Here is a 26854-nt window from a genome sequence, read left to right on the forward strand (position 1 = left end):
ACGCTCACTTTCTACCTCGACTTCGCCGCCTCCGTCAAAGCCTATACACAGTCATCACCCTCTCCGCGTTGCACATTAGCGACCTTCTCCTTGGCCACCTAATTTTTTCATTTAATAAGTCTTAAATGTATTGTCAAAGAAACAATTCAACAACAGAGAAAAAATTGCATATGAAAATAAAACTATCTCTGTACCCAGAAATAATTTTTCATATATTAAAAGTAATATTCATCTCATATTTTAAAACTTTTACCCACATATGGAAAAAAATATCCATATATTTTTAAAAAAGTGCATACATCTCAAAATAGTTGTTCATGTGTGTTAGAATATATGTGCATGGTCTTTAAAAAGTGTTTATGCATTTTCCCCATAAAAACAAAATAGACAATAAATAAAAAACAATAACAAAAAATAAAAAAATGAGAAAAAGAATCAGAAAATCCCCTGATCTTATTTGGCTTGGCCACCCACTTGGGACTTGGGACATAGGACATAGCTCCCCTTGTCACATGAGGGGCAAATAGGATTCCCCGGGAAACTTGGGTGATTCCTATCTCAGGCTCAACCTGTCAAATGTCGACAAAGGCATAGCCACCCTCACTTGTCACTGCGAGCGGTAAATAGGGTTCCTGGGGAAATCTGGATGATCCCTATCTAACAGTCGACCCATCAAAAATATCGATGTGTGGGGCGCTCCCATCATGGACTTCCCATTTTGGGCTTCATAATTTTATTTAATTTTGTTTCTTCCATTTTCTGCAATTTTCCTATTTCCCTTTTCAACCTTTTCTTGATTTATGTTTTTATTTTCCCCTTTTACACTTTAAACTTTCTCCATAAATGTATGAATATATATTGCTTTCACTGTTAATTGTTTTTGTCTATGAATCTTTTAAAAAATGCATGAACTTTTTAACACATGAATATAAATTTTTTATACATAAATATTTCTTGACAATTTTATTTCATACATATGGACTATATGTGTATGTACATGGACCTTTAATTTATTTTCCCCAACACTATTTCCTTTTCTAAATACATTTTCTAAAAACTATTAATCAAAATGCGTATTTCTACCCCCACAAAAATGATTCTTGCTGAAATATTTTTATAAAAATAGAGGAAGTAAATGTGGCATATCATGTCCGGTCCATCCAAAGGTCCTTCAGTCGTTTGCTCGACTGAAACAGGAGGTGTCGAAAATGAGAAGATGATCAAGTAAAAAAGGAAAGTAAATGGGAAGATAATTCCCATAAAAACGAATATGTTTTTTTAGACAAAGGAATATGTGTCACAATATATGGGTTCTTTAGACTTGGGCCTTTTGTTGAAACCAAAGCTCACCTGGGCTTTTTCGCTCAGCCCACACAACACTGGGCTGTTAACCGAGCCGAACACGTCAGGCCTTCTGTATTAACAGCGTCACGTTGGGACTCCCCTGTTGATCGCCCCCTTTCTCTCGTCCTCTCCCCGGACACTGACGCACGCCGGCGCAAGCGCGGCGGCGGCGGCGACAGCGGCCAGGTACCTCTCTTACTCCTAGGTAGGTCCCTCCACTTCGAAGCTAGACTCTTAGTTCTCTGTCTGCTCCCCCGCCTCCGCCATAAGCTATCTGCTCCCGGCCCAGCGGAATCAATATTTAGCTTCTTAACTGAGATCCCGTGGTTGCGGGTTGTTTCGTAGTATGTTTATTTTGACCGTAGTAGATTGATGGAGTCTCAAACAGTTGGGGATATTTCCTGGAGACCTAACCCTAGTTGTGGCCGCGTAGGCTAACAAACCATGGATCATTTGTTCGTGTGCTAGATTAATATTTCATTCAAGTTTGCCTTCAGCACTATGTTGGTTTCGAGTTGGTTAGGAACTCTTTTCTAGTAAAAAAATGTTACCCCCTTTTGTAAACTAATATAAAGTAGAGACCTAAAAGATCTTATATTAGTTTACTATGTAATGTAATGCCATCTCAGTTAGTTTAATATTTTTGTTAAAAGATTATCCCTAATGCCGCTGAACAATGTGGGATGTTGGTTTTTACCGTGTAGCTTCATGAACCATAGTCTGCCTTACTATTATGCTGGAGAATGGTCTAAATTGGACCTGCAGTCTTTTCGTGGGGTTGCTCTGAATGTATTGCTTCGATATTTCTGCCAGATCCTTCTGTTAAGTTTATCGTAAAAATGTTTATGACATAATTTTCCTGGGGCAATTGTCTAAGTCATGAGATAAACACACATGGTGCTTTGCTTTTCTTTGCAGGGAAAACCAATGGACGACGACTATGCAGCACCACATCTTCCAACGGACATCATGTACAAGATCCCAACACACATCTCTGATCCAGCCTCCCTTGCCCGCCTTGCTTCATCCTGCAAGTTCTGGCGTGATCTCATCAAGGAACCCGGTCTTCCTTGATGGCCTTAGGAGGCAGCACCGCGACCACGGCTTCACCCCATCCCTCCTTCTCGGCTTCTTCCTCCAGGACAAGAAAAGGTCTTCCCCAGACCTCTGGAAGCATCACATTGACAAAACCCGCTGTTTGGCACCAAGCTTCGTGCCGATTTCTGAATTGTCACAATTTGTTGGCAGCAAATCTGCTCGCAATGCTATCGAGCCACTATCCCTTGAGACCTTCATTCCAGGTCTTGGAGCAAGCCTCAACTTCCATAGGCCCTTTGCATCCCATTCCCAGGACAATATCCTGGTTCTTTGCCGCCAATCAGAAGTCGACAATGGTCAGGACACGAAGGCTGTGCTATGTGTCTGCAATCCTCTCACTGGTGAAACCTTTGAGATTCCTCGCCACATATATTATGTACCTCCTAACCATTATGTCTTGTTTGTCACCAATGATGTCGACAGTTATGCCATTTTTTGGCTAAGAAAGGCAAAGTGTTTCGTCTCTGTGTGCTATAGCTCAAAGACTGGAACATGGACAAGGACCGAAGAAGAACCTGAGCTAATGCCTGGGCTTTACTTGGTGTCATCCTCAGCCGCTGCTTCTGGTGGTGTCATCCATTGGCTCTGTGGTACTTTGGAACAAATGTCGCTCACCCACGTTGCCACATTGCATATTGAAAATATGGGGCTGTCATACCTGGAGCTCCCACCCGAAGCAAAGCACATCAAGATAACAGTGTTGGCGAATTCAGCAGATGGGGGAATTCTCCTGCTCTTCATGCAAGGCCTTGAGATGTCACTCTGGAAACACATCAATGTACTTGGCAGTGACAGCAACAGTTGGGTTCTTTCTGAAAGGATTGACATGAGAAGTTCCTTGCCTCAGCGGGTGGCTACGCTGGGTAGCCGGGCAAAGGTCAGGTTGGAGATGTTTGGAGGCAAGAGTGGGGTGGTGGTGCTCAGGGTTGTTGGAGAAGGCCTCTTTCTGTTCAGCCTATCAGTGATGAGTCGACGAGGGAGATTGACAGTGCGCGTGTGACCAAGGAGTACTTCCTCTGCCCATTTGAAATTGATTGGTTGTCCTGCCTCGCAATCACAAACCTCGTTGTCGATGGCTCGTTGTCGCTGGACGTCGAAAGGAAAAGGCTCAAGACAGATGGAGGACATTAATGCGAATGAATTTGGCGGCGGACGGAGCATCTTAATGGCTACAAACAGAGACGGAGGACGAAAAAAAATTAAGGTGTGACGAAGTCTTAAGGAAAGAATTTTTTGGATGCAAATTGAAAGAGTGAATACACACTACAAACGAAATATCAAATGCAATGAAAATGTGGACATGTTTCAATAGAAAAACAACCTAAAACATACCCATAATGAAGCTGTTAATGGCATGTCCTGAAACATTAACCTAAAACATGCCCATAATGTAGACATGTTTCGATGGAAGTCACTTGATCTTGATGAGTGACATGTCCCGGAACATTAACACTTTCATGGGTGCTTGAATTTGTTTTTGAGCTGCTTCCACTACCAATTACTTTAAAATACTTTGTCAAATATGCAATCCACAGCGTCAATCTGTCACTAAAATCTGATTGGATTCAAGTTGCTGTTAACAATTACTATAAAATTTCAGAGACATGAGAAATGCACCTCTTCCTCCCTTTCCTTTGAAGTTGCTGACCCGTCCCCTCCTTTTCCATCTTACGGTCCAAACTATTGGAGCTTTCTGCCACCGCCACTGGAGCCCTGGAGTCGCTGCTGGTGCTTGCTGCCGCCGCCACTAACGCTTGCTGCAGTCGCTGGAGCTTGCTGCCGCCGCCCTCTAAGAGCATCTCTAGCCGTTGCGCCTCCAAGACGCGCCGAAAATCGCCTCTTGGGGGCGAGCCGGCGGGTTTTTCGGCATGGGGGCGAGTACGTCCCCGGCCGTCGGGCCCCAGACGTTCCCACACTTCGGCCAAATTTCAGCAAACACGACATATTTAGGCCAAATTTCAACAAACACGACATATTTCGGCGAAATTTAGAATTTTTTACATGAATAAAATGCACGGGAAAAAACCCTAAACTACGGGCCGAAGTAGGTGCTGAGCAGGGCGTAGTCGTCGCCGGCGTCGTCCTCCTGCTTCTCCTCCTTGACACGGCCAGCGCCGCTGCTCGACCCCTCGCCCCGGCGCACTGCTTCACGGCGGCGGCGTTCGGCGATCTCCTCCAGGGCGCGGCGCTGGCGGTCCAGCTCCATGCGCGCGTAGTCCTCGCGCGCCCACTGCAAGGTGGCCTCTTCTTTGTCGGCCTCCTCGGTGAGAGCAGGCTCCGGCTTCACGGCGGCAAGTCCCAGCTCCGGCTTCACCGTCGCCAGCCCTGGCTCCCTCTTCGGCTTGACCAGGCGAGGAGGGGCCGGGAGGAGGAGCCACGGCCGCCATCGTTGATGACGAGGCCGGCGCCGCGGGTGCGCCTACCGAGCGGCGTCTCGGACGGCTCTGGCTTGACGCTGACAAACGCCGGCGCGCCGGAGGAGTGAGAGGAGGATCGGGAGGAGGAGGAGGAGGAGGAAGAGGAGGATGACCATCCCATCATCCTCCTCGGCAGCCACGCGCCACCGCTCCGAGTGGTCGGATACTCAAACGGCGGGTCGTTGCCGCCCTCGAGGTGCGCGAGGACGCCGCTGAGCGTGCGGCACGGGACGCCCCACCACAGGCGGCGGCCCTCATTGTTGTTCTGGCCGTGCGGCACCGGCGCGTTGTTGGTGGAGGCGAGCCGCACCTCCTGCCGGCGTTCAAAGTACGCCGCCCACGCCGCATGGTTGTCGGCGGCGTACTCCGGGAGCGCCCGCTCCGCGGCCGTCAGGGACGCCCGCGCATGCTCGATCTCGGCGTGGAAATATGTGGGCGCCTCGGGGACGGGCAGAGGGGGACAGGGACCCCGCCGGCGCTGAGCCTCCACCGCGACGGAGCGCGTACGTCGGGCGGCACGGGGTAGTTGGCCTCGTGGAGGAGGTGGGCCTCCCACTAATGCAGCGAGCGGCGGCCGAAACCGTTGGCCGCCGCCGCGTCGCCGGGGTACCTCGCGCTCATGGTTGCCGGGGGGAGAGAGAGGGGCTCGAACGGCGGAGAGAAGGGAGGAAGTGCGGCGGCGAGGAGGGGGAGGATTGGTGCCTCACCGGCGCGGCCAGGGGCGGCTTTTATAGCGGCTCGGGGGCGGCTGCGTGTGAACACGTGGCGGAAGGCGGGGCGGCGTCGCCGCACTTCGCCGCCCGTGAATCAATGGCAGGCTGACCGGCGGCAGCCTTGGCATTGATTCCCCGCGGGAAAACCGAGACGATGAGAACGACCAGCCTTCGTCTCGCTGACGCGCCGGTCCCGCCACTCTTTCGCGCCAAAACGTTCGAGTCGGCGCCCCCGGTCGCCCCCCAGCGCACCGGGTTCGGGTTGAGTGCGCCGGCGACAATTTCGGCCCAATCCGGTGAAAAACAGGCTCATGGGGGCGCGACTGGGCCGATTTTTCGGTGCCGGCGCTAAAAACGGCCTTGGGGGCCTGTTGGGGGCGCGGCTGGAAATGCTCTAAGCCCCCAGCTCACCGCCAGCGTAGCCTACCCCGTCGCCAGTCGCCCGCCTGGTCCTCGCGACCTGAACGGCCGCTGTCGCTGCGCTAGCTTCTTAGGGTTCGTCACTTGCGTGTGCGTCATGTGCCTGAGCGCTTGATGGAATCGAGCTCGACCGCTTCCTGGGCCAACTCTTGCATGTATGTGTCGGCCCATCAGGCCAGCGGCCTCTTTACCTGTTTTGTGGCTGCACTCGAACGAAGGAACGAGATAGCGACGATAGATGCGTACATATAATTTTTTTGCCCAAAATCAAGGTATGGCGACTGCCATATCTTGCCCACCGGGGGCCTCCGCCAGTGGCTACAAATTAAAGAGCGTGAATCTGGTTTTTTGGTGGGTTGGCAACCATGATTTCTTATAACGTTGAACATGCTTCCTTTTGTATGATCATCCTAATGATTACCATCAATTTGTTACTTCAGTTTGATGGCATTGACTGTGAAAGCTTTTCGCTCTTGCGTCCTAGTGAAACCCAAGACTTTCTTATCTGTTCATTATTACGTATTTTATTACTAATCAAATAGGCGCTGTTTAACCCATGTTCTTTGCATCTGAGCTGGTTGACCGTTCTGCTGAAGGGATGTGCAACTGACGCCATCGTAGCATGGTTGTCTTGTCTTACCTTTTCCACATTTCTCCCAGATCAGGGAAGCTTTTGCTCAAGACACCAGTCCGTTGTACAATGCCAAAAATATATTCAGAATCACAACATGCATTTGTGGCGGTCTTCTTCGACCCGTTGTTCTTCTTCAAAAGGTTCAGGGTTCTGCTTCGTTAGTCAAAGAAACATGTACAGTTGGTCAGCTTGTTGCAGCTCCACTGAATGTTCCCAAAGAGGCACTGAAGAACACAGAACATTTAATCTCCTAGGACATTAGATAGAAGTCTTCATCATGCTTGCAACTAGTCAGAAATTTGTTAAGATAAAACTGAAACTGTTTTATAAAGATAAACAGGCAGAATGATGAATGTGAATGAATCATTAAAATCTGGGAAGAAGTGTTGAACATGTGAATGAATCATTAAAAATCTAAGGAACACGAAAAATGAATCCCGTCGCCGGGACTTGAACCCGGGTCTCTCGGGTGAGAGCCGAATATCCTAACCACCTAGACTACGACGGATTTTTGGTGGTTCAACTAATTTTCATTTGTAATATTTCGCTAATGGAGCGGAAAATTTATGGCCCCGTGCTTGCATAGTTACCGGGTTCAGAGAAACTTATGGCTTCGTCCCTCAGGCAGGATCAAATTTCTACCCGATATTTCTCAAGAGAAAACTCCGATCGAATCAAAAACTGATCCGTTGGGGTACATTCAGCGCTCCCACGTGACTAGGCTCATGATGCCATTGTGAAGGAAGAATAAATGATGTCTTACGGTGTGAGTGCGTCAGGGTCAGGCACTATCCACGCTGCCAAAACTTCATGTATGAAAGGGAGGAGAGATAAAAGCAAGAGAAAGTGACTACAATCACCGTGTACACAAATGGGTTTGACTCGTTCTTAAACAAAATATGATGCGCTCTATTCAACAAGAAACATCAGTGTAAGGAGTAGGTCCCAGATACAACCTGGAATGAGATAATGGAAAATCTAGATCATGGAGTGTTCGCTCGACCTGACAGGAGCGTGTATCGTTAACCGTTACATTAACCCAACAATTAACACGAGGTATGATGTAACCTTAGTCTTGATGTCACTCACTTTTGGCACTTGAGCTTTTGGATGACACTTGAGTAGTCGAAGCAAGCACAACCTCACCAAAGGCTTCGCCACGAGCAACATTGAGAGCACAACAAGTAGCCCTCGACAATATTGACACTGCACGCCTTGGAGAGGGAAATTCTAAGGTGTAGTTTTTCAGGCATGAAAGGATGTGTCATATGGTTGAGGCAATGCACACAGGAAATACCCTCCTGATTGCGCAGGAAAAACGGTCACACGACAAAAACCTTCGACACACACTGTCTTTTTCTTTTTATATCGTTGTTTGAGGCTCGTCAGGTTTGCCGCTTGGTGCCATTGTTTGTTGCTTAATTGCTCCAAAACCCACAAAAGTTACCTATCTTAAGCAAGTTGCGACCAAGTTCTTGGTTGCCACACTTTGTTTTAAGAATACTAGTGCTCGACATGTACCCATTGTTAAGCGAGTAAATAACATAAAACTACTAGTTTACAGGCTAAGGTTTCAAAAAACTACTAGTTTTTAATTTTTCTCAGAAAGCTACCAAACGCGCGGTCCGCTGTTTCAAAAAACCCAAACCCGCGGTGACTAGCGATTTAACCGTTTTTCTGACGGCCTGGGCCCATCTGTCAGCCCACGTGGCCACGCGCGCTCACGGCGCGGCAGTTGACGGCCGTTAGCCGACCGGCCCGGTCGGAACTGGGGTAAATATACCCGCTCGGTCGGTCGGGATCACACGCTCGCTCACTCTCTCGTGCTCGCTCACTCCCCTGCTCCCAGTCCCCTGCTCCAGTACGAGCTCGCCGCTGCGCGCCGTCTTCGAGGCCGGTGGCCGTCGACCTCCTTGCCGCAATGCCTTCCTGTAACGACGAGGAAACCAGCTCGGAGGAGGAGTGCGAGGTTGTCAGCATGGACATGGGACTTATGGTAAGTTCTTTGCCACCTAGGGTTAGGGTTAGGGTTAGGTGCTAGTAGCTTAGGCTTCAGCCATGGATGTTGCTTAGTGTAGTGTTGTTGTTGTGTGTGTGATACTGTTCTGATTAGTGAGGGTGGGGTTTGATTGTAGGATTGAGGTAACCTAGGGTTCATCTCTGTACAGTGTTAGGGTTCATGCTGATTTGGAGATTTAATGAACAGTGCAAGTTGATTCTGGTATTGAGTGCAGATTGAAACCAGTGTTTGTTGGTTATTATGGTTGTAGGAGGAACCAGACACCACTGTGGAGCCCCTTTTCTGTGGCCAACTTGAGCTTGCTCATCCCAAGTGCATTCTGCACCAACTGAGGCCTATTAAGCGTGTTGCTTTTGAAGGGCCTATAACAGGGAGGCGTTTCTATGGCTGCCCAGTCCAGGTTAGATGCCAATTAAGTTTTCTGCTATGGATGTTCAGTGATGTTTGATATGATGCAGTAGTTTGTTTGATATGACAGACACATGTATTTTTTGTCACTTTGGAAACTTAATCATGGCATTGTAATAACTTATCATATCTCATTTATGTTATTAATAGTTAGAAAATCTTAAGTTTATCAAGTTAATCATGGAATTGAAATAAGGTACTAGTCCTTTTGTAATAACTTATCACATTTACAAATGTAGGAAAATGGTGTGAATTGTGGTGTTGTAGAGTGGGTTGATGGGCCTTGGCCAACTGTTCTTCAGAGATGTTTGTGCAAGCTATGGGAGATGTTCCATGAGAAGAACTTTGGAAGGGTACATGACAAGGAAAAGTTTGAGAAGGAGTTGGCCAGGCTTAAGAGTGAGCATGAAAGGGAGTTGGCCAAGCTTAGGACTGAAAATGACAAGCTTTGCATTGAGTACACCAAGCTTGTTGATGATGTATCCAAGATGTTTGATTGGCAGGATGGTAGGGTGGACAAGCAGGTGTACCAGAAACAAGTGGAGGAGGAAGAACTTGAGAAGAAGAAGAAGGAGCTAGAGGAGAAAGCCATGTTGGAGGTGCAGATGGAAAAGCTCAAACTTGCAAAAGAGCAGAGGTGCATTTTGCAGAGCCAAGCTGATATCATCAGGAACACCAGGAAGGCTATGAAGAATGTTGAAGTTGACAGAGATGTTCTTAAGAAGGAGAAGGCAAAGCTTGAGCTTGTTGTTGCTGAGCTGCTGAAAGAAGGGTATGGCAGCAAGGAGAAGTTAGAGCAAATCAAGGCCATCCTTGAGTCTTGAACTTGCTGTGATATGTTGGTGAAGTAAGTACATCCAAAGGCCTTTATATAAGGATGTGGCCTGGCATGACTTCAAGTGATTATGGGTGTACATTTTGGGGGAATGTGAAGTTTAACCTAGTGTAAGAACCTTATTTGCTATGTTGTTAAGTTGTAATGGATCACCTATGGTATTAAGTGTTGTAATGGATCACCTATGCTATTAAGTAGTGGAAATGGATCTCTTATGCTACTAAGTTGTGGATCTTTTATGCTATTAAGTGTTCAACTTGATCTTATATCTTTTATATATTATTTGTTAGCATACATATATTATTTCTGTGGGTAACTGGGCTTAGTGGCCCACTACTCTCTGACCAAATGCAACCCTAGGCCTACTAAACCCAACCCCCCATCCATCTCTCAATATAAACCCCTCCCCACCCCCACCCTTTCCCAGTGACTCCACCAGCCGCCACCCAAAAGAAACCCTACAGATGGATCCTGACATGGGAGATGTCACAGAGGAAGAGGGGGAGGCTGTGGAGGTTAGGACAGCAGCAGCTGCACAGAGGAGGAGGAGGAGGCGCAGGCAGAGGGCCCTAGAGGCGGCCCAGGATGAGCAGCAAGAGGAGTTCAACCGCCGACTCTCCAACAAGGTACTGGAGAAGTGCAATGATGAAGAACTAGAGCTGGTTTTCACTGGAGGCAGGGGAAGATCATTCATGGAGATCATTAGGTGGGCAAGGATTAGGGCAGTCATGGCTCCTCATCCAGCAACTAGGGCCAAGTGGGTCCGTTTCTTTGAGCGCTATGACTGATCTAGCTATCTATCTTTCTATCTATAAGTCAATTTAAGAGAGAGTTTTGGTAGTTTTTGTGAGATTTGGATGTAATCTATGAGACTATCTATCTATGTAATCTATGAGACTATCTATCTATCTAGAGATCTATCTATGTAACATGTGGATGTTTCTGAATAAATGTATGCATTTGGTCAGTGCTCTCAGTACCATATAGTGCACTTGGTCAGATAGATATCTTTCTATCTATGAGACTATCTATGAGACTATCTATGAGACTATCTTTCTATCTATGTTTCTATCTGTAAGGTGTATATCAAGTGTTGAATCCACATATAGATAAAAGTTGCAGATGAAATGAAGTTGCAAACAAGTGCAGAATCCACATACAGTACCATATTACAAACCAAATCAAACAGTGCAGTATCAAGTACTTAGTGAGGCAATGTTATTACAAACCAAATCAAACAGTATCAAGCACTTGGAGTTCAACAACTTCAGCTAGTTACCACTTGCATAAGAGTAATCTTTCAGCCTATTAGATGGCTTCCTGACCCTCTTTGACCCATCCTGCACATCACTTGTACCAGATTGTCTAGGAGCAATGAAAGATCCAGTGCCAGCTCTATTGGCAGCAGCTGACCTGGTGTTCTTTGCTGGAGAAGACCTTGATGACCTGGTGTTCTTTGCTGGAGAAGACCTTGATCCATTGCCAGAAATAGTTGTGTTCTTCTTCTTGGGATGTGGTACTAGTGTTGCAGAAGAGGTGTTGGTCCTGCTCTTCTTGAGAGGTGGTGGTGGTGCTGTTGTAGCTGGTGCTGCCCTCTTCCTTGACCTAGAAGCTGTCTGTGTTGACTCAGTTGTTGTTGGAGGAGGAGTTGGTGCAGGTGCAGAGGCAGCAGGTACCCTTGGTGGCCTTTGTGCAGTTGCAGCCATTGAAGAACCAGCCTCAGAGTAGTTTGCTCTATTTTCCTACACAACAATATTAGTTAGAACTATTTTTCTACAAATGAAATGAATGTAACAATGCAATGAATGTAACAATGGAATGAATGGACATACTTGGTGCTTGTTCAGCCTCATCTGGAACTTAGGTTTCAAAGGGACACCACAATTGTTGATCCTGTGGCCTTGCTTCTTGCAGTTGCTGCATGTCACTGTACCAATCCTAGAAGTATCCTTTTTAGCTGGCACCTCAAACATGCCTTTCCTCCTGGTAGTTTGTTTTTTACCTTTCTTTTCTCTAAACACAAGGGGAGAAATATCATCACCAGGTGTATGAGGCCAATGGTCAGGACCTGGCACAGGGAATATTATGTGCTTATATGTTTCACAATACATGGGTTTCTTGAAAAAAGCAGAAACATAGTCTTCAGGGTGTATCTTCACTTTCTGCATTGCAGCAATGGCATGACTGCAGGGGATAGCTGTCATGTCCCACCTCCTACAGTCACAGGTCTCATTGTTCAAATTAACACAATATGTGTTTTCAGAGCTACTTGTGACCTGCCATATCCCTAGCCCTGCCATGTATGCTTCACAATATTTAGCCCACTTCTTCCCCTCTTCTAAAATCTCTGAATAAGTAGGTGTGATTTCCCATCTGCATGTCTCTATCTTCTCTCTAATCTTCTAAAACTTAATCATCAGCTTTATTCTTATGCCCTCTAACATAGTCCTGATTGGCTTGTTCCTAACATCCAATATCATTCTATTGAAAACCTCACTAAGGTTGTTTACTACCAGGTCTGTTTTGCACACAGTGTCCATTTTATACCTAGCCCAGTTATGCTCTGGTATCTGTGACAACCACTGCCAAGCTTCTAAACTTTCTTTTTTTCAAATTCTCCATGCCTAAATCATGTTCATGTTTGGTAAAGGAATAGGCAGCCTGATCTAAATGTTTCTTAAGTTCCTCTCCTCTGAAACCAGCAGATTGGAAATTGGCATAAATATGTCTAAGACAAAACCTTTGTGGAGAGTCAGGGAATACATCATCTATTGCATTCAACAATCCCTGTTCAATGTAAGGTAATCTTAAGTGTTACTCATCTACTGAATAACAATTTACTCATGGCAAATGTAAAGGCAAATGTAAAGACTAGGTTTAGAACAATACCTTCTGCCTGTCAGACATAATTGTGTATTTGCCAAACTTATTGTCAGTTCCAATGACTGTTCTCAACTGTGTGAGAAACCATGTCCAACTGCCTGTCTCTTCCTTATCAACAACACCAAAAGCTATTGGGAAGATGTTATTGTTGCCATCCCTCCCTGTAGCTCCCAATATCTGCTGACCAGTGCTTAGCTTGATGAAGCAACCATCCAGACCTGCTAACATGATAACATGAGTGCCTAAGTACATCAATGTTTAAAAAGCATATAAATTTCTGAATACTTACCTATAAATGGCCTGCATCCATTCAGAAAACCCTCCTTGCATGCAAACAAGCAGTAAAACATATAGTGAAACCTTGGGGTAGGAGTTGGGTTAAGTGGGTCCTCATGTGTTGTTACTATGCACCTACTGCCAGGGTTAGTATCTAGCACACACTGCAGGTAGTCCCTTATTCTGTGATACTGGAGTTTGTGATCTCCTTGCACAACCTCAACTGCTTGCTTCCTTGCCCTATATGCCAAGCTTTTAGGCACATGCACACCAAATTTCTTCTTTGTGTATGACATAATTGTGTCAACACCAGCTCCAGGGTTGGATCTGACTGTATCCTCACAAACCTTAGCAATCCAATTGACTGTCACCTTTGTGTTCTCTCCACTTGCTCCACAAGTGTGATCCAGGTTCATCTTCTTGATACTGAAAGTTGCCTCATGAGCTATCTTGGAGGCAACTATGTAAAACTCACAACCATGTTTTCTGTCAGAGCACCAAGCAATAACCCTAGTTGGTTCATTTCTGTGATACTCAAAATTCCTAAGAGTCCTCACATGAAAATTTCTAAGTGCTTCTCTGAACTCAACTACATTTTCAAAGCATAAATGCATTGCAAACTGCTCATGTGCATCAGGCCTTGATGGATCATACCATATCCTCTCCTTCTTCTGCTTCTTCCTACTCTTCCTTCCAGATGGAAGCCTTGGTGCATCATCTTCATCACTTATGCCAAAATCACCTGGAAAACATTACTCATCAGCTTCAGGGACATAATCTTCAAACTTGATGTGCTCAGGCTCACTGTGAGACTTGCTAGCTGGGCCAGGTTTTCTAACTGGCTTAAGCTTTTTGGCTGCTTTTGTAGTTACAGCAGGATCCTCTACTACTTCATCTTCAGAAACAACTGGTTCTTCCTCCCAAAACTCAGAAGGTTCTGAGTTAGCTGCACAAAAGTGCTCTGCAGTATCAGTGCCAGCCTCATCTTCACCCATACACCAAGCTTTGTAAGAAATTTTCTCCCCTCTGTAATCACCCCTAAAGAACTCAAAATCTGAAGATGATTTGTCATCTTCAACTTCATCTTCTTCCTCTGGTACATCTTCTTCTTCTTCTTTATCTGCTTCTTCTTCTACATCTTCTTCTTCCACAACTTTTTTCCCTTTGTTAAAATTGCTGCTTTGCTGTGTGTTCATGTAGGGCTCATCAGGGGTTAAAGCTGGCAAACTAGCATTAGAGTCAGGGTACAGAACACCTTCTTGTGAAACTCTGTAAACAACAGGATCACCAACATGATCAATGGGGATCTGTTCCTCATCTGCTGGGCTTGGATCAGTAGCTTTTCTGACACTGATGTTCAGTACCTTATTATCAACAAATAAGTCAAGCATTTCCTCTAATGCCTCCTCACTATCCAGGGCCTCCACACCCTCCAGCCCCTTTCCCTCTTCCTTTACATATGTCAGAAATGCATTCATGCCATAGCCCTCCAACTCAACCAATGCTAATATGGTCAGATAACTGATATCTGAGGAAACTGAATACTTTTTCTCCATATTATCTATTCCTTGGAAATGTAGCTTCAAGTCCCAAATCTCTTCATCTAAGCTGTAAGATTAAATTGACAAACAACCATTTTTCAAGTCACTGAACATTACTGAACTTTCTTCTAATTACAGTGAATGCACTGACCAAATGAACTAACCAAATGCACTTTCTTCTACACTGACTTAATGTAAGTGCATCTAGTGCCACCCCTAGTTGGTTTTGGAGTATTGACGACAAACCTAGTTGAGGGACTAACGTGTTTGTGAGAATTGCAGGAAAACACATGTAGAAGTCCCTCATTGATTCGGTTTTATTACCAGAGATGACCCCTAAAAATGTACGAAGACATTGAAGACAATGGTGGTTTATGAAGATATTCATATTGAAGACAATGACATGAGAAGACTCCCTATGAAGCTTATGGAACTCGAAGACTTAGATCCTTCGTAGTTTTATTTCATTTATGTTGTGTCATAGGAATCACCGTACTGTTAAGTGGGGTCCAAGAGAACCAGTCAGAATGACTAAAGTGATGCCTAATTCAAATCCTATGTCTTCAAGCGAAGACTTTGAGAGAAAATCTTGTCCAGAGTCAGACAAGTCAGCTTCACTTGTAGCCCAAGTAAAGTTGCCGTGTGAGTTCAAAATTCGACCGTTGGTACACGTGTCAGTTCCTTAGTGACCCAGGGTCATTTCGGACAGATCAGGTCGGGTTGCCAAGTGGCTATAAATAGTCCACCCCCCACAACCATAAACGGTTGGCTGCTCAGATTTCAGCGCACGACTTTTGTCGTTTGAGAGCAACCCACCTCGAAGCCTTTGAAAGAAAAATTCCTAGTGAGGAGAAAAGCCCTAACCACCCAGAGCCAGAGTAAATTGGGCATCACTTAAGTCTTCTTGTCTGTGTGATCTGAAGACTTATTACACTTGAGGACTGTGCATCCTCCAGACGGTTAGGCGTCGCGTTCTGAGCATCCAAGAGAAATTGTGGATTGCCAGTGAACGAAGTCTGTGAAGGTTTGGGAGTCTACCTTGAAGACTTACCTGAGTGATTGCGCGAGGTCTGTGTGACCTTAGCTCAAGGAGAAAACGGTGAGGACTGGGTGTCTTGGACTAAGTGTCCTTGACTGGGTGTCCGGGACTGTGTGTCCTTTGGTTTAAATACCTAGCCGCTCCAACCAGACGTACAGTTGTCACAGCAACTGGAACTGGTCCAATAAATCATTGTCTTCAACGTGTCACTGGTTTCATCTTCACTTCCTTTTACTTACAGTTATTCATTGTGAAGCCATTGCATGCTTGCTTTATCTTTTGTCTTCACAACATGAATGTATGATCTGTTTGGCTTCATAACTTCTTCCTACCTGATCCTTATTACACTGAAGCTGTTTGTCATTACGCTTTCACTCTATTGAATACATGACCATGGCTGGCCTAGTGTAATCTAACTTCCGCTGCACAGTAATAGGCATAATCTTCACTGTTTGTCTTCATAACTCTCACGTTTTGAAGATTTTCATAAAAATCGCCTATTCACCCCCCTCTAGTTGATATAACGCACTTTCAATTGGTATCAGAGCAAGGTGCTCCCTTGTTCTGTGTGATTCGGTTTAACCACCTGGAGTTTTAGCTATGTCGACTGCAGGGATAATCAAAGTCTCCGCTGCTTGCCCCGTCTTCGATGGAACTGAATATCCCTACTGGAAGAATAAGATGCGCATGCATCTTGAAGCCATTGACGTCGACCTATGGTATGTCGTCGAAAACGGCGTTCCCAAGGCTGGAGAAGGTGTCACTGCTGCTGATGTCAAGAAGTTCATTCAACTGGATTCTACTGCCAAGAATATCATCCCTGGTCATCTGACCAAAGGACAGTATGGCCGTGTGAGTGCCTTGAAGACATCAAAGCTAGTCTGGGACTGGCTCTCCAAGGTCAATGAAGGCATCTCAACCCAGAGAGATCAAAGAATCAGTGTTCTTCGCAACCTCTTCAACCGCTTCAAGCGAAATGACAATGAGAATGTCCAGCACACATTTGACCGGCTCACTGACATCACAAATGAGCTTCAAGCCCTCGGCGCCACTGAGATCACCAAACATGAAATCGTCAAGACGCTGCTGAGATCACTTGATAGTTCGTTTGACATCCTAGCCCTGATGATTCAAGAACGTCCTGATTTCAAGACACTCGATCCGTCTGACATACTTGAGAGGCTCAACACACATGAGTTTCAGCTTTCTGAGAAAAGAGATATCTACGGTCCAAACTATGGGCGAACTCGTGCTTTGAAGGCAAAAGCTGTCTCCTCATCTGAAGAAGAATCTGACTGCAGTTCTGATAATCCTGAAGACATTGGAAGAGAACTTGCAATGCTAGTGAAGAAGTTCCAAAAATTCACCAAGAAGAAAGGCTTCAGAAAATCTTCACGATCAAGCTCAAGGAATGATGAAGTTTCTGCTCATGACTACAAGAAGAAAACATGTCACAAGTGCAAGAAAACTGGACACTTCATTTCTGAGTGTCCACAGTGGGACAATGAGAACAGAAGGAAGAAGAGCAAAGAATATGATTCTGACGACAAGAAAAAGAAGAAATACTCAAAGTCTTCTTCCAAGTCTTCATCAAAGTCTTCATCACACAAGAAGAGCTCATCTGGCAAGGCACGTGCGTTTGTTGGCAAGGAGATGGATTCAGAGGAGAAGTCCGCATCTGAGGAGGCAGAGGTGGAGTCTGAGGAGGAGTCTGATTCTGGCATTGCGAGTCTGGCTAAAGCATACGTCGCCAAGTCCATCTTCAACACTGAAGACAATGACTGCAACACCGACACCGACGCAAATGACAAGAACGACTCCACTCCTACCTACTGCTTCATGGCACGCGGTGCCAAGGTAAACACACGCACTACTCACTATGAAACATCTAGTGACAATGACTCTGAATGTGATTCAAAACCTAGCTACAGAACACTTGCTAAAATTGCAACTGAACAACAGAAAGCCATGGAACATATTCAAAAACTGTTAGACAGAAGCGATAATCTGTTGGGTGCCGAAATGACTCGTTCTGAATCCTTAATTGAAGACATAAAAAATCTTCACGTTAAGTATCAGGAACTTGAAGATCATCTTGAGACTCTCTCAACTACTCATGAAAAGCTCTCCTATGATTATCTTCAAAAGAAGCAAGATCTTGAGAAGTTGAGAGCGGATCATGAAGATCTTCAAAAGGAAAATGAATCACTTCGCTCCGAACAGATCAGCCCCGCTCAGGAAGGATTTGAACCACCATGTCTTAAATGCATTGAGCGTGATAATGCTAATTCTGTTGCTGAATGTTCCACTGCTACTACTGTTGCAATATCTTCAACTGTTAACGTGGTAACTAACCCCTCTCCTGAGGATACCACTGCTATTGCTGATGAGAATGCTAGGTTGAAGACATTGCTTGAAACAGGAATGTACAAAAGTCTGAAAGGGCATCAGACACTATGTGATGTCCTTAAGAAGCAGATTCTGAACCGAAACCCTAGGAAAGAGGGTGTTGGGTTCGTGAGGAAAATTAATGCAGATGGCTCTTACTGGAAACCTGAGCAGTACCCCAAAACCACATGGGTTGCTGCAAAGGAACTTTCAGCAGATCCATCCAATTTATCTGGCTTCACTTGTGCTATCCCTATTATCATTGATGAATCCTTTGATGCAAACTATAAACTGTTTAAGAATCAGAATGGTGAAGTGTTTGCCAGGTACATTGGTACTAACTGCAGGAATGGACCGCCTATAAAGAAGATCTGGGTTCCGAAAACATGTCTGGAAAATCTTCCTGTGAATGTCTTCATGACACCTCACTTGAAGAAGACAAACCTCGGTCCAAAGGCTTCATACAGATAGAGGACTCACCTGAGTCACACTAACGCAAATGTTTTGCAGGGAAACCATACTCAGGCATATGAATATGAGAGCGGTTCATCGAACCGTCATGTTCATATGACCAAAAATTATTCTGCCTATGCCTATGAGTATTATTGTCCCCCTGCTAGACTGTTTGCTAAGGCTTCAAAGCCAAAATTCTCAGATGCTGCACTTAGACTTATAGCTTCTAAGCCACCCTTGAAGATGTGGGTGGTTAAGAAAGCTTAACTCTCTTTTGCAGGGAAAGGTCTCCAGCACAAAAACAAAATCTTCTGATGATATTGTTGGGGACCATAAAAATCTTGTGGGACGCAAGGTAAACTGCCCAAATGGCATCATTATGCACTTCGTTCCTGAATCGCATGCTACTCTCCCTATTAGTCCTAATCTGGATCTAAGTTTTCATAATCCACTGGTTCGTCAAATGTTTATGCTTCACAATACCCTTCGTGAAGCCTATCCCCCTAACTGCACTGTAGGGTACGACACCAGTGACTTCAAAGTCTTCAGAATGGATTATTGACAGTGGGTGTACAAATCACATGACTGGCAAAAGAAGCCTTCTCATGGACTCAACTTTACGTCCATCCGACAAGAGCCACATTACATTTGCTGACACTGATAAAAGTAAGGTATTGGGTCTAGGTAGAGTTGCAATCTCAAGGGATCAACACATGGATAAAGTCATGCTTGTTGAATCCCTTGGCTTCAACTTAATGTCTGTCTCAATGCTTTGCGATTTGAATATGATTGTAATGTTTGGCAAATATCGCTGCCTGGTGCTAATGGAATCTGACAAATCTCTAGTGTTTGAAGGGTATAGGAAAGGTGATTTGTATGTGGTAGATTTCTCAGCAGGACCACAACTTGCAGTATGTCTTCTTGCAAAAGCTTCAGAATGCTGGCTTTGGCATCGAAGGCTTGGGCATGCTGGCATGAGGAACCTCCACACCCTTGCGAAGAAAAAGCACGTCATAGGCATCGAGGGCGTCAAGTTCAAGAAAGATCACTTATGCGGTGCCTGTGAAGCAGGGAAGATGACAAGGGCAAAACATCCTTCGAAGACAATCATGACCACTACTCAACCTTTCGAACTGCTTCACATGGATCTTTTCGGTCCCACTCACTACTCAACTTTTACTACTTCTGCTTGCCTCTATGGCTTCGTAATTGTTGATGATTATTCTAGATATACTTGGGTGCACATAATCCTTTACAAGACTGAACTGCAGGATGTCTTCAGACGCTTCGCAAATCGAGCTATGAACAATTTTGGCGCCAAGATAAAGCACATCAGAAGTGACAATGGCACTGAATTCAAGAACACTGGCCTTGATACATATCTGGATACCTTGGGGATCACACATGAATTCTCAGCTCCATACACGCCACAGCAGAATGGCGTCGTCGAACGCAAGAACAGAACACTCATTGAGATGGCCAGAACAATGCTAGATGAATACAAGACTCCAAGAAAATTCTGGACTGAAGCCATTGATACTGCATGCCATACAATCAATCGTGTTTATCTTCACAAGCTTCTGAACAAGACATCTTATGAGCTCCTAACTGGCAAGAAGCCAAATGTCAGTTACTTCAGAGTATTTGGCGCAAAATGCTGGATCAAGGACCCACACCACACCTCAAAGTTTGCACCAAAAGCACATGAAGGCTTCATGCTTGGATATGGAAAGGATTCGCACTCCTATAGAGTCTTCAATCTCTTTCACTACAAAGTGGTTGAAACAGTGGATGTGCGATTTGATGAAACCAATGGATCACAAAGAGAGCAATTGCCAAATGTGCTAGATGAAGTTCCAGCAAATGAATCAATCAAGCTTATGGGAACTGGAGAAATTGTACCTTCTGAAGCTCATCCTGAAGAAGAACTTATCATCTCAGCACCTGATCCACATGAAGACAATGCTCAGCCTGAAGATATACCTCCAAATGACAACATAGATCAACAAGAGCAAAGTCTTCGCCCTATACATCCTCGTGTTGCAAATGAAGTACAAATTGACAAAATACTTGACAGCATCAATGCACCTGGTCCACTCACTCGTGCAAGGGCAACTCAGCTAACAAACTTCTGTGGGCATTTCGCATTCGTCTCAATATCAGAACCCAAGAAAGTTGAAGAAGCCTTCATGGAACCTGAATGGATTCAAGCTATGCAAGAAGAGCTTCAACAGTTTGAGCTGAATAATGTATGGGAACTGGTTAAGCGTCCTGATCCACGGAAGCACAACATAATAGGCACCAAATGGATATACCGCAACAAGCAAGATGAGCATGGTCAAGTTGTCAGAAACAAAGCTCGTCTCGTTGCTCAAGGATATACTCAAGTGGAGGGCATTGACTTCGATGAAACATTTGCTCCTGTGGCTAGGCTTGAAGCCATACGCATACTGCTGGCCTATGCAAATCATCATAACATACTTCTCTATCAGATGGATGTGAAAAGTGCCTTTCTCAATGGCAAGATTGAAGAAGAAGTGTATGTTGCACAACCACCTGGCTTTGAAAATCCAAAACATCCTGATATGGTATATAAGCTCAACAAGGCACTGTATGGCCTCAAACAAGCCCCTAGGGCCTGGTATGATACACTCAAGTACTTTCTGAAAAGCAAAGGCTTCATACCTGGTTCCCTGGATCCCACTCTTTTCACGAAGACATATGATGGTGAACTGTTTGTGTGCCAAATATATGTGGATGACATTATCTTCGGCTGCACCAATCAAAAGTATAGTGAAGAGTTTGGATACATGATGCAAGAGCAATATCAGATGTCCATGATGGGGGAGCTGAAGTTCTTCCTCGGTCTTCAAATACGGCAACAACGCAACGGCATCTTCATATCTCAAGAGAAATATCTTAAAGAGTGCCTGAAGAAGTTCGGTATGCAAGACTGCAAAGGCTTCACAACACCAATGCCAGCCAAGCATCATCTGGGTCCCGACGACAATGGTAAAGAGTTCGATCAAAAGGTATACCGCTCCATGATTGGGTCTTTGCTTTATTTATGTGCATCTAGGCCAGATATCATGCTTAGTGTTTGCATGTGTGCTCGATTTCAAGCGACACCAAAGGAGTCGCATCACTTAGCTGTGAAGCGAATTCTTCGATATTTGGCTCACACCCCAACTCTAGGATTATGGTATCCAAAGGGCTCAGAGTTTGATTTGGTTGGATTTTCGGATGCTGATTATGCTGGTGACAAGGTTGATCGCAAGTCTACATCAGGCACATGTCACTTTCTGGGACGATCACTTGTATGTTGGTCTTCAAAGAAGCAGAACTGTGTATCACTCTCCACTGCTGAATCTGAATACATTGCTGCTGGATCTTGCTGCGCTCAGCTTCTGTGGATGAAGCAAACACTCAAGGATTATGGCATTCATCTGAAGCAAGTGCCACTTTACTACGACAACGAAAGCGCCATCAAAATTGCCAACAACCCAGTTCAGCACTCGAAGACAAAGCACATTGAAATTCGTCATCACTTTCTCAGAGATCATGTTGTGAAGGAAGACATTGATATCATACACGTCAACACTGAAGAGCAATTGGCAGATATCTTCACCAAGCCCTTGGATGAGAAGAGATTTTGCAAGTTACGGTGTGAGCTAAATATCTTGGAATCCTCAAATGTCCTGTGATCAGGCACACATCCTAACACTTAAGCATATTGATGACTTAGATGTGCAACACACGAAGTAGCGTATATCTTCAAACAATGAAGACATACATTCTAAGTGTGAATACATTAATGTGGAATTTGACTTCGGAGCGCCACGATAATTGTGCGCCGTGTCTGGGTCTAATACTTCCTATACGGTGGGTAACGCCACCACCAAACGTTCCATTTTGAAGTGTTTCTCTCATGGCGTTACCTCTCAATGTCTTCACATTTGGTTTGGCTTCATTCTCAATATGTCTTCATAATTATCTTCACTGCGTTGATTAAATGGATATATATGTACTGATGTTCTGTCCTCTACAGCATTCACTTATAGCTATGTCTTCTGGGTTGAATCTTTTGAACTAAGTGAATGTGATCGGACCCTAACCTCTCTATGCTTTCTATCTCAAACTCTATCTCTCCAAGTCATATGCATTCTGTTGAAACTGTCAAATGTCTTCACTGTGTCCTTGTCAGCTGAAGACATAGTGACAACCATAAAAGTCCGTTTTTAATGCTCAGTCCTCCACATAATATCCGGAGAAGCAGGAACGACCGCCCGACAATTTAGGCGTGCGTGGGACGTGGAACAAATCCCAATCTTCCTCTAACTGGCCACGCGTGCCTCAAATGCGAACCGCCAGGGGTACCTACGTAATAGCGCAGTGCCGCCTCTATCCCTATAAATACACGATTCACTGCGGTCATTATCTCCTTCTTCCACCCTCGCACAAACCCTAGCGCCACTGCTAGCACTCGACGACGCCGGCGACGAAGCGCTTCACTGCCGCAACCTCTCCGACGCCGTTTTCACGCCGACAGCGGACATCGCTCTCTCCGCCGTCGCCGTAGGTGTCTTCCGTCGCCAAGTTAGGGCACGGAGGATCGAACTGCTCGACCTCAACTCTCACTTCGTCTAGTAGTTCCAAGTGTGGTAAATAAAACCTCTTTTTACAGCCTCTTTTGATCCCATAGTTCAGTCACTTTCTGCCATAAGGAGTTTCTCTTCACATCAGTTAGTTATCTCGCTACATCTCATGACATGCCTAGTATATTCACTTGTGCTTCATAAGGTAGTTAGATTCCTCACTTGTACTGATCTGTGGGTTCGTACAAATCTGGAACCAACTTCTTATCTGTGAGTGAATGTCTTCGCACAATGAGGTCTATGTCTTCTAAACCAATTTATCTTCAAAATCTTCTGAGAATGCATATGACCTCTTCCCCTTCCCTCGCACCTTAATGCTGTCACAGGTACATGTCCGTGGGAGAATCCTTTGGTTCTCATAGTCTGCATTCATTTGCAGAGTACTTGCAGCATCACATCAACTCTCCTGAAGCCAGTTCTTGCAAAAGGAAGCCTTTGAAGCCTTTGAACATCTTGAAGCCTTCCAAGTTATTCATGGCTTCAGAAACAGCAGCAAGGAAGGGAGGCAGACAGCGACGTGGTGAAACGTCCAAAGATCTACCTGATGAATTGGCAGAGATGTACAAAACTGATCCTGAAGAAAGCTATGGTCAGCGCAAGACACGAATCCAATGGATTCGAAGATATTGGGCAGAGCAATGGTTCCACTACCGCTTCATCACTCAGGAATATGCGGAGAAGTGCGCCATCAAGAGACCGTGGGGAGACGTACTATACAAAAATCTCGTACCCAGGTCCAGAGTCGAAGCTATTGCTCAAGGCTTCTATCCATGCATGGTGAGAGGACCAAAGCTAGCTGAAGCACATCCGTCATCACTTCTCTGGTGCCGCGATGATAATCTCTTCAAGCGCAACTTTCAGTTTGCATAACAATCAGCGAAGATAAATAAGAAGAAATTTGGGCTTGACTTCAACCCTGGTCCCTCCTCACCAAGGGCAGATGGCACACGCGACGCCGATCCCAATACCATCGGGCCGTATGCCAATCTTGCAGGCCTCATCACTCGCATCCTAGTCCAAGGGACTGCTGTGAATGACCCTCCAGCAGATACCGAGTCAGATGACGCCCCTGCTGCGCCAAAGCCGAAGCAGAAGAAGCCAAAAGCTTCAAAGCCAGCCGCTTCTCCCAAGATCGCAAGAGTGAAGCCTTTAGCAACTGCACCTCCTGAAGCCAGTATGCAGTCAGAAGGCTTATCACGAGTGTCCAAGCCCCAAGAAGCCAAGAAGCCTCAGCCACACACAGGCAAAGAGCTCACAGCTGCTGCCGTTCTGCGCTGTGAAAACATTGATCTCTCAAGCGATGAGGATCTTGGAGATGACGCACTTGAGCAGCTCATCAAGAGCAAGGAGGAGGCTGAAATCTTCAACAATCTGCCTCTGTTTGATGTCGCCGTCATCCACAGCTTCATTGATGAATGGTTTGACACACCAGACATAAGCTTCGATGATCTGCAGCTACCAATAGGCCTCAGCTTTGCCTTTCAAGGTGCAATTGCTTCAGAACTTGCAATAGCCCAGCGAATTGTAGAACTGAAGCAGAAAATTGATTATGAAAAGGCTCAGTTCAAGAAGCACGTGGCCAAGCTCAGCGTGCAAGAAGTGAAAAACTTCAAGATCATGTTGCACGAGCTGAAAGAGAACTTTCTGAAGACGCGTGCTGAAGCTCAAGGCTCGCGAGAGCGCATGAAGACTTTGGCTGATCACTGCGTGCAGGCCTACAATGAGGCAGAGAAACGCAAGGCACTTGGGCGTCCCGGCATTGACCCCAGGATGGCCGCGAAGAAGAAAAAAGAAGGATGCTGTGCCTGAACCTGAAGCGCCAAGGTCAGAAACTGCTCCGATTGTCTTCCCCGCTGCAACGACTGGCTCGAAGCCAAAGAGTCGATCAACCGCCTCACAGCACAAGAAGACACGGACTGCAGAGGCTGAAGCTAAGAAGAGAAAACATTCTGAAGCCTCTCCTTCTGAACCCATCATCAAGAAGCGCAAGACCAAGAAATCTCGGGCTGCTCCCACAGAGCCCTTGACAGTTGAACCCCTCTCCGTCCGCTATCCTGACGCAGATCGTCAGCTGACTGTGCATGAACCCAACGCTGAAGACATTCCAGCAGACGAACCCAACGCTGCTGAAGACATTGGTCTCCAAGACAATGTGCAAGGTGATGCAGCCCTTCCTCAGCTTGAGACAAGCGAACTGATCAGTATTGGTCGTCCATTGACGCCAATCACACAAGATGCATCGTGGGCAGATCGCCCACAGGAGGAAGATGAGCCCCAACCCACTACAACTCCACCGGCGCCTACATTTCGTAGGCTTCGCAAAGGGCCAAGGGCTCAGGCTGCTGACGACATTCCGGCTGCATCAGCCGAAGAGCATGCAGAGATACCACAAGCTCCAACTCCTCCACACCAACAAGAAGCAGTTCTCCAGGAGAACGTGCCTGAGTCTGCAAATGTTAAGGCTGCCACAAACAACGCCGAAGCAAATGTGGAGCCCAACCCAACAATAGCTTCAGAAGACAATGAAGCTACTGCTCCTGAACATTCTGTGCCTGAGTCTGCTGCCGGACCACAATTCAACTATCATATTGCGTACAGACCCCAGGTCCAGAAGCCGATCCCACGACTGCCAAGGTTCCCAGGTCCTGCATCAGCTCCTGGTTCCTTCAACATCAACGGCTTCAGGGCAGATAACACGTTTTTCGACCGCTCCAAGAACCCTTATTCAAGGGAACGGATTGTATCAGATAGGTTCTGGAGCCATCAACAGCGCAGCTATTATTCATGCATCCTATACAACCAAGGCCGCATCTTTCCTCACAAGCGCCTTGAGGTTGAAGCTGTTGCTGGTCTGCCTGGTCTGGAAGAAGCACTGGATTGCTTCAAGCAAGTGGGTTTGCTGCCATTTATCACTGATGAAGAGCACTGGAACGAAGAGCTTCTGCTCCAGTTCTATGCCACTTTGCATATCAAAGGCTATAACAGAGATCTGAAGACATGGATTCTGGAGTGGATGACAGGCAATATCCATCATGAAGCCAATGCTTTCGACCTAATTGAGCTTACCGGCCTTCCCACTCCTGGCGAATTCTTTGAAGAAGGGTGCCAACTCCATGCTGAAGCAATTGAGAGCATATTTCAGCGTCCTGAGCCAGATATGAGTCAGATGCTCTCAATAATGAAGCCACTGCCTCCTAATGCACCCTATCCAACTAGGTTCTTCGTTGAAGACTTAGAGTACCTGCCCAGAACAATATATCACATCATAAGGCGGACTCTATGGCCTGTAAAGGGACACTCTCGATATGCAACAATTGATGGTGCAATGAAGACTCTCATCTTCTGCATTCTTCATGGCAAATGCTTCAATGCACATGATCTCTTCATCCGTCACTTTGCAGCATCTGCCTCAGAACTGTTTGGATTAAAGTTCTATGCTCCTTGGGTTATGAGGCTGATCAAGCTTCACTCTGCAATCTCCTATCAACCCTCAGCCCGCAACCATAGGATATTTTTGCCAGATGTGGACACATCTGCTGAAGCAATATATCCAGAGCCTGGCAAGCAACCATTAAGTCTTCAAAATGCAGAACACCAGAGCTTCACTCAAAATATTGAAGGTGTTGAAGCTCTCTCCCGAGTGTATCCAATGGCTGGCACCACACGTGCCCCTGCATCAACTGAAGCCACTGACAGCACAGCTGCCAAGAGACCCAAGAAGCGCGTTCGA

At 45.7% G+C, this 26854-nt stretch overlaps 2 protein-coding genes, 1 non-coding gene and 2 pseudogenes across 4 annotated transcripts; 2 read left to right on the forward strand and 3 right to left on the reverse strand.

Annotated features, from left to right (window-relative positions):
- Positions 1-1466: 1466 nt before the first annotated feature.
- LOC147973506 (uncharacterized) lies at positions 1467-3663 on the forward strand (annotated as a pseudogene). Its single transcript, XR_015603660.1, has 2 exons — positions 1467-1530; positions 2263-3663. The product of XR_015603660.1 is annotated as an uncharacterized LOC147973506 (transcript).
- Positions 3664-7061: 3398 nt separating this feature from the next.
- On the reverse strand, positions 7062-7134 carry TRNAE-CUC (transfer RNA glutamic acid (anticodon CUC)). The gene has a single exon. It is a non-coding gene; the product is annotated as a tRNA-Glu (tRNA).
- Positions 7135-8547: 1413 nt separating this feature from the next.
- LOC147973507 (uncharacterized) lies at positions 8548-10034 on the forward strand. Its single transcript, XM_087525024.1, has 3 exons — positions 8548-8622; positions 8897-9046; positions 9294-10034. Exons 1-3 carry the CDS (start codon positions 8548-8550, stop codon positions 9876-9878), a joined length of 810 nt encoding a protein of 269 aa, XP_087381150.1. The 3' UTR covers positions 9879-10034.
- Positions 10035-11160: 1126 nt separating this feature from the next.
- LOC147973508 (uncharacterized) lies at positions 11161-11742 on the reverse strand. Its single transcript, XM_087525025.1, has 2 exons — positions 11722-11742; positions 11161-11631 (listed from the first exon to the last, which is right to left on the reverse strand). Exons 1-2 carry the CDS (start codon positions 11740-11742, stop codon positions 11161-11163), a joined length of 492 nt encoding a protein of 163 aa, XP_087381151.1.
- Positions 11743-12445: 703 nt separating this feature from the next.
- LOC147973509 (uncharacterized) lies at positions 12446-14604 on the reverse strand (annotated as a pseudogene).
- Between the last annotated feature and the right edge of the window lie 12250 nt (positions 14605-26854).

The sequence above is a fragment of the Triticum urartu genome, chromosome 5A (genome assembly GCF_056163025.1).
Source record: "Triticum urartu cultivar PI428250 chromosome 5A, HENAU_Tu73, whole genome shotgun sequence".
NCBI classification, from domain to species: Eukaryota; Viridiplantae; Streptophyta; class Magnoliopsida; order Poales; family Poaceae; genus Triticum; species Triticum urartu.